This window comes from Nomascus leucogenys, chromosome 11, assembly GCF_006542625.1.
Source record: "Nomascus leucogenys isolate Asia chromosome 11, Asia_NLE_v1, whole genome shotgun sequence".
Lineage (NCBI taxonomy): Eukaryota > Metazoa > Chordata > Mammalia > Primates > Hylobatidae > Nomascus > Nomascus leucogenys.
Genome location: NC_044391.1, coordinates 53,785,224 through 53,798,047, shown reverse-complemented (window position 1 = coordinate 53,798,047; position 12,824 = coordinate 53,785,224). Strand labels below are relative to the sequence as shown.

General features: G+C 47.8%; 1 protein-coding gene across 2 annotated transcripts in view; it reads left to right on the top strand.

The window, feature by feature from the left end:
• The first annotated feature begins 6,517 nt into the window (after positions 1-6,517).
• Positions 6,518-12,824, top strand: part of MARS1 (methionyl-tRNA synthetase 1) — a 25,093-nt gene continuing 18,786 nt past the window's right edge. For both annotated transcript variants that reach the window (XM_012510310.2, XM_030822359.1), the window contains exons 1-7: positions 6,518-6,775; positions 7,601-7,691; positions 7,849-7,927; positions 8,006-8,140; positions 8,478-8,553; positions 8,789-8,961; positions 9,120-9,226. In XM_012510310.2, coding sequence (XP_012365764.2) covers positions 6,667-6,775; positions 7,601-7,691; positions 7,849-7,927; positions 8,006-8,140; positions 8,478-8,553; positions 8,789-8,961; positions 9,120-9,226 — 770 coding nt within the window. In that variant the 5' untranslated portion in view covers positions 6,518-6,666. The remainder of the gene's footprint in view (positions 6,776-7,600; positions 7,692-7,848; positions 7,928-8,005; positions 8,141-8,477; positions 8,554-8,788; positions 8,962-9,119; positions 9,227-12,824) is intronic.

Here is a 12,824-nt window from a genome sequence, read left to right as displayed (position 1 = left end):
GCCTCTTTGCATTCACTTTTAAACATATCCAAGTCTCTCCCGTCTTTAGACAAACCTCCCGTTACTGGGCTTTCCAGGTATCACCATATATATGTCTCTCTCTCTTTCTTCTTCTCTTTTTTTTTTTTGAGACAGAGTCTCGCACCGTTGCCTGGGCTGGAGTGCAGTGGCACAATCTCGGCTCACTGCAACCTCAGCTTCCCAGGTTTAAGCGATTCTCCTGCCTCTGCCTCCTAAGTAGCTGGGATTACAGGCGCCCGCCACCATGCCCGCTAATTTTTTTGTATTTTTAGTAGAGACAGGATTTCACTATGTTGGCCAGGCTGGTCTCAAACTCCTGACCTCGTGATCTGCCCACCTAGGCCTCCCAAAGTGCTGGGATTACAGGTGTGAGCCACCGTGCCCGGCCTCTTTCTTTTTACAGTCAAACTTCTTGAGTTGCCTACACTGTATAGGGGATCTCCGTTTCCTGTCCCCTCACTCTGCCACCTTTTCAAAGTCACTCCTCAATAGTCACCCCCGACCTTGCCTGAACACGCTGCAGTCCTTATGCAGTCCTTATGTTGCTTGACATCTCAGTAGCAGGCAACACAATTGACCTTTCTCTCCTACAAACACTCTGCTGGTATCCCTCTTACCTTTCTAGCAGTTCCTTGTCTGTGGCATGAGAAATGACCTTCCTCTGCCTGTTCCTTAAACCGCAGAAGCCTGTCTGAGATCCTGTGCCCTGTGCTTTCTGCACGCCCTCCCTGGGTGGTCTTATTCTCTCCCCAGCTCAAATGATTTCCATATGCTGCTAAGGACCGTATCTCCAGTCAAGATCTTTCTCTGGGGCTCCAATCTAATCCACTGTCCACCAAAAAATCCACTCGAGTATTTCGCAGGTACCACAAACTCAGTATGAACCAAACTGAACTTATCAGCTTTCCCCACAAACCTGTTTCTCTCCCAATACCACTATTTAGTTTAATATGAAATCAATAAATACTGGCCTGGTACAGTAACTCACACCTATAATCCCAGCACTTTGGGAGGCCAAGGCAGAATATCACCTGAGCCTAGGAGCTTGAGGTGCAACATAGTCAGATCCTACCTCTACAAAAAAATTTTTTTTAATTAGCCAGGTATGGCAGTGTGCGCCTTGTAGTCCCAGCTGCTCGGGACGGTGAGTGGGAGTATCTATTGAACCTGGGAAGTTGAGGCTGCAGTGATGCATGATAGTGCCACCGCACTCCAGCCTAGGCGCCAGAGTGAGACCCTGTCTCAAAATAAATAAATAAAATAATTTAACAAATATTTATTGAATGTTTACTACCATATATGCCAGGTAGGGACTATGTACTAGGCATCGTCAATTAAGATGGTGAATATGGGGCCGGGCGCAGTGGCTCACATCCAGCTCAATCCCAGCACTTTGGAAGGCCAAGGCAGGCAGATCACCTGAGGTCAGGAGTTCAAGACCAGCCTGGCCAATGTGGTGAAACCCCCATCTCTAATAAAAATACAAAAATCAGCTGGGCGTGGCGGCAGGTGTCTGTACTCCCAGCTACTCGGGAGGCTGGGGTAGAAGAATTGCTTGAACCCAGGAGACGGAGGTTGCAGTGAGCTAAGATCGTGCCGCTGCACTCCAGCCTGGGTGACAGAGCGAGACTCTGTCTTAAAACAAAACAAAAAATATGATCCCGGCCCACTCGCCCACTCATAACAATGAAAATACGATGTAATAATGATCACTATCATAGAGGAAATACTATCATCTGTTGTAGCACATAGAAAGTATGCCCTATTTCCCGTGCCAGAAACCTAGCAGCCGACCTGAATTTATCTTGTTTCCTCACCACCCACATTGATTCAATTGATGACTGAACACTTCAATTTATATTTTCCCAATCTACCTACTTTTTATCCCAACTACCACTCCTTTAGCCTGGATGATATAACTTCCTAACTAGTCTCATTGCATATAGTTCTCATTGCATATAGTTCTGCTCCCCTTCCATCCATTCCTGACACAGCAGCCAGAGTGACCTTTCTAAAACACATATGCCCTGCTACTCTCCTGACTTAAACTTTCCACATTTTATAATGTCATTTACAGATTCCCTCTCTACCCTTTTCACAGTCTCCACCACAAACTCCACACTGCAGTCTTATGCGAATTCCTCACATTCTTAAAGTGCACTGAAATCTTTGATCCTTTGCACATGTTGTTTCCTTTGCCTGAAACACGTCCCTTCTTCACTCCCTCCAGTCTTCACCTAGATAACTCTTACACATCACTGAGATCTCAGCTGAAAGGTCACATGCACAGGAAAGCATCTCAGCCAGGCGTGATGGCTCACACCTGTAAACCCAACACTTTGGGAGGCCGAGGCGGGCAGATCACTTGAGGTCAGGAGTTTGAGACCAGCCTGGGCAACATGGTAAAACCCCGTCCCTACTAAAAATACAAAACTTACCTAGGTGTGCTGGCCCAGCTACTGTAGTCCCAGCTACTTGGAAGCCTGAGGCACAAGAATCGCTTGAACCTGGGAGGCAGAGATTGCACTGAGCTGAGATCATGCCACTGCACTCCAGCCTGGGTGACAGAGCAAGACCCTGTCTCAAAAAAAAAAAAAAAAAAAAAAAGGCCGGGTGCGGTGGCTCACACCTGTAATCCCAGCACTTTGGAAAGCCGAGGCAGGTGAATCACAAGGTCAGGAGTTCGAGATCAGCCTGGCCAACATGGTGAAACCCTGTCTCTACTAAAAATACAAAAAATTAGCTGGGCGTGGTGGTGGGCACCTGTAATCCCAGCTACTTGGGAGGCTGAGGCAGGAGAATCGCTTGAACCCGGGAGGCATAGGTTGCGGTGAGCCAAGATTGCGCCACTGCACTCCAGCCTGGGCGACAGTGCGAGACTCTGTCTCAAAAAAAAAGCATCTTTTCACCCATTAGAGGGGCCCTAACTAGGAGGTACCATGGCAGGCTTTGCCTCCTCTATCATAAATTTCATCACACTTTAAGGATTATTTGATTTTCTAACTTTCAGGAAGTCTGTGAGTGCTGCCAAGGTAGCAGAAGCCCACATTCATTTTGTTGATAACTGTACCTTCAATGCCTTCTACAGTCACTTCTACAGTGATTTCTGGCATAAAGTCACATCTTTGTGCCTCAGTTCCCTCATTACTAAAATGGGGATGAGAGACCTACCTCAGTTTGTTTGTTTATTTATTTATTTTAGACAGAGTCTCGGTCTGTTGCCAGCCTGGAGTACAGTGGTGCGATCTCGGCTCACTGCAACCTCTGCCTCCCAAGTTCAAGCAATTCTCCTGCCTCAGCCTCCCAAGTAGCTGGGATTACAGGCATGTGCCACCAGGCCCAGCTAATTTTTGTATTTTTATTAGAGACGGGGTTTCACTATGTTGGCCATGATGGTCTCGAACTCCTGACCTCAGGTGATCCGCCCGCCTCGGCCTCCCAAAGTGCTAGGATTATAGGTGTGAGCCACTGCGCCCAGCCTATTTTTTTTTTTTTTTTTTTTTTGAGATAGAGTCTGGCTCTGTCGTCCAGGCTGGAGTGCAATGGCATGATCTCGGTTCACTGCAACCTCTGCCTCCCAGGTTCAAGTGATTCTCCTGCCTCAGCATCCTAAGTAGCTGGGATTACAGGCATGCACCACGACACCTCCCCAATTTTTTGTATTTTTAGTAGAGACTGGGTTTCATCATGTTGGCCAGGTTGGTTTCGAACTCCTGACCTCTGATGATTTGTCCGCCTTGGCCTCCCAAAGTGCTAGGATTACAGGCCTGAACCACCACGCCCAGCCTCTTGGCTAGTTTTAAAAACTATTTTTGGCCAGGAGTGGTAGCTCATGCCTGTAATCCCAGCAATTTGGGAGGTGGAGACAGGTGTATCACCTGAGGTCAGGAGTTTGAGACCAGCCTGGCCAACATGATGAAACCCCGTCTCTACTAAAAATACAAAAATTAGCCGGGCATGGTGGCAGGTGTCTGTAATCCCAGCTACTAGGGAGGCTGAGGCAAGAGAATCGCTTGAACCCAGGAGGTGGATGTTGCAGTGAACCAAGACCACACCATTGCACTCCAGCCTGGGCAATAAGAGTGAGACTCTGTCTCAAAAAAAACAAAAACAAAAAGACAAAAAAACTATTTTTTTTATGTTGCCCAGGCAGTCTTGAATTCCCGGGCTCAAGTGATCGAGCTGCCCAAAGCACAGGGATTACAGGCATAAGTCACTGGGCCTGACCTAGTTTTTTTTTTGTTTGTTTGTTTTGTTGTTGTTAATGTAACAACAGCCATTTTATTATAGTTTAACAATTGTACAGGTATGGAGCAGAAATTTGGGTAGGGCTCAGATGGATGATTCTTCTGTCTCATGTGGCCTTGAGACCCTACCAAGGGTCACTTAAGAGTTTTCAGTGGGCAGATGGGCTGGTCTGGAAGGCTTCACTCACAGGTCTGGCACCTTGGTAAGGATGACTGGAATGCTGGGATTAGCTGGAGCTGTCAGACAGAATATCTACATGAGACCTGTCTAGCATGGCAGGTCAAAGTGGTAGGATTTCTTACATGGCAGCTCAAAACTACCAGTGTGCTGGATAGCCTGCAACTGAAGCTGCAAAACTTCTTATGGCCTAGCTTCAAAAGGCCCAGAACCTCCACAGAATTTTCTGAGATCAAATATAAAGTGCTTAAAACAGTGCTTAGCTCATAAGTACTATTAGATATTAATTATCCTTAAAATAATATAAAGATAAGAAGCGTCCCTTTCTCAATAACAGGTATGTGCTTCCTTGCATAATATATACTTATTGCCAAACTCTTAGCCATCTTGAATCTCAATTTTTTTTTTTTTGAGACGAAGTCTTGCTCTGTTGTGCAGGCTGGAGTGTAGAGGCACGATCTCGGCTCACTGCAACCTCTGCCTCCTGGAGTCAAGTAATTCTCCTGGCTCAGCCTCCTGAGTAGCTGGGATTACAGGCGTGCACCACCACACCCAGCTAATTTTTGTATTTTCACTAAAGAAGGGGTTTCACCATGTTGGCCAGGCTGGTCTCAAACTCCTGACCTCAAGTGATCCGCTCGCCTTGGCCTCCCAACGTGCTGGGGTTACAGGCATGAGCCACCGCGCCCGGCCTTACTTCTCAATTTCATCTTTTCCCTAGAGATGTTAGGCCGGGCGCGGTGGCTCACGCCTGTAATCCCAGCACTTTGGGAGGCTGAGGCGGGCAGATCACGAGGTCAGGGGATAGAGACCATCCTGGCTAACACGGTGAAACCCCGTCTGTACTAAAAATACAAACAATTAGCCGAGCGTGGTGGCGGGCACCTGTAGTTCCAGCTACTCGGGAGGCTGAGGCAGGAGAATGGCGTGAACCCCGGGGGACGGAGGTTGCAGTGAGCCGAGATCGTGCCACTGCAGTCCAGACTGGGTGGCAGAGCAAGACTCCGTCTCAAAAAAAAAAAAAAAAAGAGATGCTCTTCTACCCCTTTGATGAGACGTCGAGCTGTATATGAACTCAGACTGGTATTAATATTTTATTTATCTACATTCTTTTTTTTTTGAGATGGAGTTTCCTCTTGTTGCCCAGGCTGGAGTACGATGACGCTGTCTCGGCTGACTGCAACCTCCCCTTCCCGGGTTCAGGCGATTTTTTTTTCCCTCAGTCTCCCAGGTAGCTGGGATTACAGGCGCCTGCCACCATGCCCAGCTAATTTTGTATTTTTAGTAGAGACGGGGTTTCAGCATGTTGGCCAGGCTGGTCTCGAACTGCTGACCTCAGGTGATCCGCCCGCCTCGACTCCCCAAAGTGCTGGGATTACAGGCATGAGCCACCGCGCCCGGCCTATCTACATTTTTGTTGTTGTTGTTGATAGGATGGATATGTACACTAACTTCCACTTTGTCACTAAAGTAATTCCACACATGGTAACTCCGAACTCTAAAACCCTGACCATTAAGAGCTTGCATCGAGAGCCACTGCGAGTAGCTGCTCTAATGACATGGCCATTTCATTCTCAACAACGACAAGAGAAACCGCGGTTTCAGTCACCGCCCTCCAGCAGCGTTAAGAGGCTAAAAGTGCGACTTGCCCTAAAATCTAAACGTCTCTTCTGGATCTCCAGAAAAAAAGTGCTGCTCTAGGCCGGCCGCGGTGGCTCACGCCTGTAATCCTAGCACTTTGGAACGCTGAGGCGGGCGGATCATCTGAGGTGAGGACTTCGAGACCAGCCTGGCCAAAATTGTCAAAGCACGCCTCTACTAAAAATACAAAAATTAGCCGAGCGTGGTGGCACATGCCTGTAGTCCCAGCTACATGGGAGGCTGAGGCCGGAGAATCGCTTGAACCCTGGAGGCAGAGATTGTAGTGAGCCAAGATCGTGCCACTGCACTTCAGCCCAGGTGACAGAGGGAGACGCCCTCTTACGAAAAAAAAAAAAAAAAAAAGTGCACTCTAGCCCGCATCTGCGGCCTCTTCATCTCGATGATAGTCTTTTCCTGTGTCCTAGTGTTGCATGATGGGAGAAATAGTCTACTTTCGTGTAGCGGTGCCAGGGCAGTGGCCTAATACGGAACTCCATTTCCCGGCGTGCCTCGCGGAGGCTCCTCAACTCAGAAGCGGGAGGCCGGTTCCGGTTGCATCAGCGTGGGATTCACGGCGAAATGAGACTGTTCGTGAGTGAGGGCGTCCCGGGTTGCTTGCCGGTGCTGGCCGCCGCCAGGAGAGCCCGGGGCAGAGCAGAGCTGCTCATCAGCACTGTAGGCCCCGAAGGTACTCGTGCTGGTGCTAGTGGGTGGTGGATGAGGGGGGCGGGACCGAAACACGCCAGATTCTCTGCAGCTGTCTTTGCCAAACCCCTAGCCCTCGCCACACACCCCAACCGACCACTTCTCCTATTATCCTTGATCACTCCACGCCTTCTTCCCTCCCAGTCACATCTTTCACTTCCTTTAATTACCCTCGATATAATACCCTTCCCTTATCTGTCTCCTCCCCTCTTCCGTCTTCCAGGTCCCCGCCTCACCCCAGTAAACTGCTCTTCCCTTCCCAGCCTTCTCCTACACCTATCAGGCATCCCCCTCTGCTCTTTAGTTACTAGCATGAGAGCCCCAAGGCACCCTTTTGTGTTCTTAGAAAATCCCTCTCTCCCCTCCTACCACACACACACGTTCCTTTCTGTTTACCTCTTCTCATTCTCAGCCGATTGTTTGGGTGACTCTTAGGAGGTTCTCTTGTAAGTCTTCTCAGCTCTTTTAATTTTGTTCTCCCACTGTGACCTTCAGATAATTATGAAGATATCCCAGTTACTTTCAGTCGTTAAGTTCTTGGCTGCAGCACTATCCCAATACCACCACCTCCTCTGCAGTCCCCATCTGTTGCTTCCAGCTGGCAGTTTGAGCTGAACACCTGCTGGCCTCTCCAGCCCATTCTGGACCCACCCCCTTTCAGTGGTCCTATCCTGGAACTTCTGGGTTGAGACTGCCCATCTTTCTTTTTTTACTCACTGAACAATGCAAGGTTATCCTAAGTTGACAAAGTATTTCTTTTCTTTTCCTTTGTTTTTTTTTTTTAACCCATTTTCCATTCTTGCATCAGATTGTGTGGTCCCATTCCTGACCCGGCCTAAGATCCCTGTCTTGCAGCTGGATAGTGGCAACTACCTCTTCTCCACTAGTGCAATCTGCCGGTCAGTATTGGTCCTTGGTGTAGGGAGGTGACTGAATCAAATCAGGCCTCACTGTCATTTGTGTGGCTTTATTTGCAGCCATTGTTTCCCTGTGTGATGAAAAGCGGGCTAAATGGGACCCTCTAAATCCATCATCTGTTGCTCTCTCTCTGGGCAGATATTTCTTTTTGTTATCTGGCGGGGAGCAAGATGACCTCACTAACCAGTGGCTGGAATGGGAAGCGACAGAGCTGCAGGTAGGACTAAGGTATGGGGGATGTCAGGCAGGCCCTTGCTCTGCGTGGCCATCCTGACTCATATCCCCTGCATTTTAGCCAGCTTTGTCTGCTGCCCTGTACTATTTAGTGGTCCAAGGCAAGAAGGGGGAAGATGTTCTTGGTTCAGTGCGGAGAGCCCTGACTCACATTGACCACAGCTTGAGTCGTCAGAACTGTCCTTTCCTGGCTGGGGTGAGTTGGGTCTTGAGATGAGGACTGGGGAAGGCTTATGGTGTAAGGATTAAGAGGGAAGACTGTATTCAGAGTGTTCGAACCCAACACTGCCACTTACTAGTAGTGTAATCTTGGCAAATCACTTAATCTCTCTAATCCTCAATTTTTTTCAGTTGTGAAATGGGGTAATATTAGTACCTATCTCAGTGAGTTATTGTGAGGATTAAGTGAGATCATATAAAGTGCTTAATACAGTGCTTGACACATAAATTGCTCAGTAAATGTTAGATATTACCATTGGGAAGAAACTGAGTGTCTCATTTGTGTACATTTTCCTTTTCTATCCCCAACAAAGGAGACAGAATCTCTAGCCGACATTGTTTTGTGGGGAGCCCTATACCCATTACTGCAAGATCCCGCCTACCTCCCTGGTGAGAACTGTGCATATCTCTCCAACCCTAGGAGCTTGGTGTAGGGGTTACAGAATGGGCAGTAGAATACTGAGAACTCCCTTCAAGGTGCAGCTTGACTGGGCAACTATAGCAGAAGATGGCTGAGGGAACTGGGGAAAGCAACTGGAGAAACCTCACAAAGAAGGGGAAAGATGCCTGCTCCTGCCTACCAGGTCCTTATGTTTGCTGATTTTCTTTTCTTCCATACCCACAGAGGAGCTGAGTGCCCTGCACAGCTGGTTCCAGACACTGAGTACCCAGGAGCCATGTCAGCAAGCTGCAGAGACTGTACTGAAACAGCAAGGTGTCCTGGCTCTCCGGCCTTACTTCCAAAAGCAGCCCCAGCCCAGCCCCCCTGAGGGAAGGGCTGTCACCAATGAGCCTGAGGTTTGGAACAGGGCAGAGCCTTGGGGCCTGAGGTGGGAGGTGGCTAGGAGATGGACTTTGAACATGGCCACTAACTTTTTCAGGTAGTGGCAAGGAGAAAGTTTCTTTACCCTGTGGGCCCTCCTCACCTGGTAAGGGATTCTCTCCACTCTTTATAGGAGGAGGAGCTGGCTACCCTATCTGAGGAGGAGATTGCTACGGCTGTTACTGCTTGGGAGAAGGGCCTAGAAAGTTTGCCCCCGCTGCGGCCCCAGCAGAATCCAGTGTGAGTAGACATGGCACATGTGAGTGGGGCTTGATTTTGTAGTGGAAATTGTTGATAGAGCCAGAACCTGCCTGCTAGGTCCTGTTTGCTGATCTCTCTTTAATTTTTCATCCTCTCCTTTTAATTCTTACGCCTCTTTTTTTTTTTTACATTTTCTCTTAGCCTATCATTTTGGACACTCCATCTGTCCCATCTGCACCCATGTTTTTCTTGTCTATCCTTTTTTTTTTTTTTTTTTTTTTGAGGCGGAGTTTCGCTCTTGTTGCCCAGGCTGGAGTGCACTGGCGCGATCTCAGCTCACTGCAACCTCCGCCTCCCGGGTTCAAGCGAGTCTCCTGCCTTAGCTTCCCAAGTAGCTGGGATTATAGGTGTGCACCACCATGCCTGGCTAATTTTTTGAAGAGACAAGGTTTCACCATGTTGCCCAGACAGACTGGTCTCGAACTCCTGACCTCAGGTGATCCACCAGCCTCGGCCTCCCAAAGTGCTGGGATTACAGACATGAGCCACTGTGCTGGCCCTGCACCCATGTTTTTCAGCTACTTTTTACCCACTGATAGGAGCTAAATCTATTTTTCCAGTCCAGATCTGTATTCTGAACTCCAGACACATTTGCCATACTATCCTAGACTCCTTCACCTCTACAGGTATCTCAAATTCAACATATCCAAAACCAAACCTGTTATCTTTCCTGCCAAATGCCCTTTTATTTATTCACCTGCCTTTGTTGAACAGCTTCCACCTTCCACCTAAAAATCCAAGCCAGAGATCTTGGTGCTACCTAGACTTCTTCCTTTCTCCCTAGCTGTATTATTTATTCCCTTACCAAGTCATTGATTCTAACTCTTCAGTAGTCCTTGAATCCACCTCTTTTCCTCTCTGTTGTCACTGTCACTACACAGATACTAACAGACCTTTTCATCTCTTATCCTCTTTCCCTGCCACTCTGTACTCCACACTGCCTCCAGAGTGACTGCTTAAAACTGCACAGACTGTTATCACTCCTTTTTAGAATTCTATCGATGGTTCCTTTGTGTAATTCACAAGGTCCCTGACTGCAGGCTCAGTAACATATTTTGTCACTCTCCTCCTACACTAAGATAATATTTATACATATGCAGATTTTTCCATCAAAATGAAATTATTTATAGTTCTGAGTATGTTTGCCATTCAATAAAAATTTGAGTGTTTACTCCTTGCCAGTCCCTGCATGCTAGGAGCTGGGTATACAGAGGGGAACAAGACAGACAGGATCTCCGCTGTCATGGGACTTTCTGTCTGGTAGGATAAACAGGTATTTTAAAAAACTGTCACACAGGCCGGGCGCGGTGGCTCAAGCCTGTAATCCTAGCACTTTGGGAGGCCGAGGTGGGCGGATCACAAGGTCAGGAGTTCGAGACCATCCTGGCCAACATAGTGAAACCCTGTCTCTAGTAAAAATACAAAAAAAAAATTAGCAGGGCGTGGTGGCGGGCGCCTGTAGTCCCAGCTACTCGGGAGGCTGAGGCAGGAGAATGGCGTGAACCTGGGAGGCGGAGCTTGCAGTGAGCCGAGATGGTGCCACTGCACTCCAGCCTGGGGGACAGAGCCAGACTCTGACTCAAAAAAAAAAAAAAAACTGTCACACAAATGTAGAATTACACATTTTGAAAAGTCCAGGCCGGGCGCGGTGGCTCATGCCTGTAATCCTAGCACTTTGGGAGGCTGAGGTGGATGGATCATTTGAGTCAGGAATTCAAGACCAGCCTGGCCAACGGTGAAACCCTGCCTCTACTAAAAATACAAAAATTAGCCGGGCGTTGTGGCAGGCACCTGTAGTCCCAGCTACTCGGGAAGGTGAGGCAGGAGAATCGCTTGAACCTGGGAGGCGGAGGTTGCAATGAGCCAAGATCATGCCACTGCACTCCAGCCTGGGCAAGAGAGCAAGACTCTGTCTCCAAAAAAAAAAGTCCATTGCAGGAAAAGAAGAGGTTGCTATGTGAGGAAATATCAGAGGTGACTAATTTAGAGGCCTCTCTAAAAAATTGAGTGAAGACTTAAAACTGCCAGGTGCGGTGGCTCATGCCTGTAATCCTCCACTTTGGGAGGCCAAGGCGGCAGATCACCTGAGATCAGCAGTTTGAGACCAGGCTGGCCAACAGAGCAAAACCCCATCTCTATCTAAATACACAAAAATTAGCTGGGCACGGTAGCTCGTGCCTGTAATCCCTGCTACTCAGGAGGCTAAGGCAGGAGAATCGCTTGAACCCAGGAGGCGGAGGTTGCAGTGAGCCTAGATTGCACCAATGCACTCCAGCCTGGGCAACAGAGTGCGACTCCATTACACACACACACACACACACACACACACACACACACACACAAAGACTTAAACAAATTTGAGGCTTGCAAGATAAGTAGGGGCTAGTTAGGCCAGAGTAACAGTGGAGAGAGGGTGTTTCAGAGAGAGGAAACCTAATAGGCAAAGACCTGAGGAGCAAGAGAGTTTGCCTCTTAAGGAATTCCTAAAAGGGCAGTGGCGGCAGGCTGGTCAGTCGGGGACACATGGGTCAAAATGAGTTTTGAGAGGCAGGTGGGGCTGGCATCATACCATTGTCTCTCACCTCTGTGCCTTTATGCATACTGTTCCTTCTCCCTGGAATGCCAGCATCTTACCTGCCTGACGCACAACTCTTCTTGCAGAGGGGAGTTCTTCCTTTTCCTTCTCTATAGAGTGTGAGACAGTCTTAAGTGCTTCAATTTCTGGGAGGTCCCATGTCATGTTATGTTGTAATTGTCACATTACATGTTTGTTTCTTCACTAATTTGTAAGCTCATTGAAGGTAAAGATGTCTCTTTTATGGGGCTCAGTTGCTAGCACAGGGTCAAATGTTCTGTAGATATTGATAACATTTGAATGAATTTATGAAAGTCCATCCTTGTTGTTTTGCTTGTTTTGAGTATATATATATATATACACACACACATATATATACACACATATATATATACACACACATATATATATATACACACATATATATACACACACACATATATATATGTACACATATATATATATATATATATATATATTTTTTTTTTTTTTTTTGAGACAGTCTCACCTTGTCATCCAGGCTGGAGTGCAGTGGCGTGATCTCAGCTCACTGCAACCTCCGCCTCCCAGGTTCAAATGATTCTCCTGTCTCAACCTCCTGAGTAGCTGGAATTATAGGCACACACCACCATGCCCGGCTAATTTTTGTATTTTTGGTAGAGATGAGGTTTCACCACGTTGGCCAGGCTGGTCTTAAACTCCTAACTTCAGGGGATCCACCTGCCTCGGCCTCCCAAAATGCTTGGATTACAGGCGTGAGCCACCATGCCCAGCCTTGTTTTGAGTATATCTTGAGCATATATTGTGGATTCAGTTTAATACTAAGCATTTGCTTTTTTTTTTTTTTTTTTTTTTTTTTGAGACGGAGTCTCACGCTGTCGTCCAGGCTGGAGTGCAATGGCATGATCTTGGCTCACTGCTGCAACCTCCGCCTCCCAGGTTCAAGTGATTCTTATGTCTCAGCCTCCTGAGTAGCTGGGATTACAGGTGCCTGCCACCACG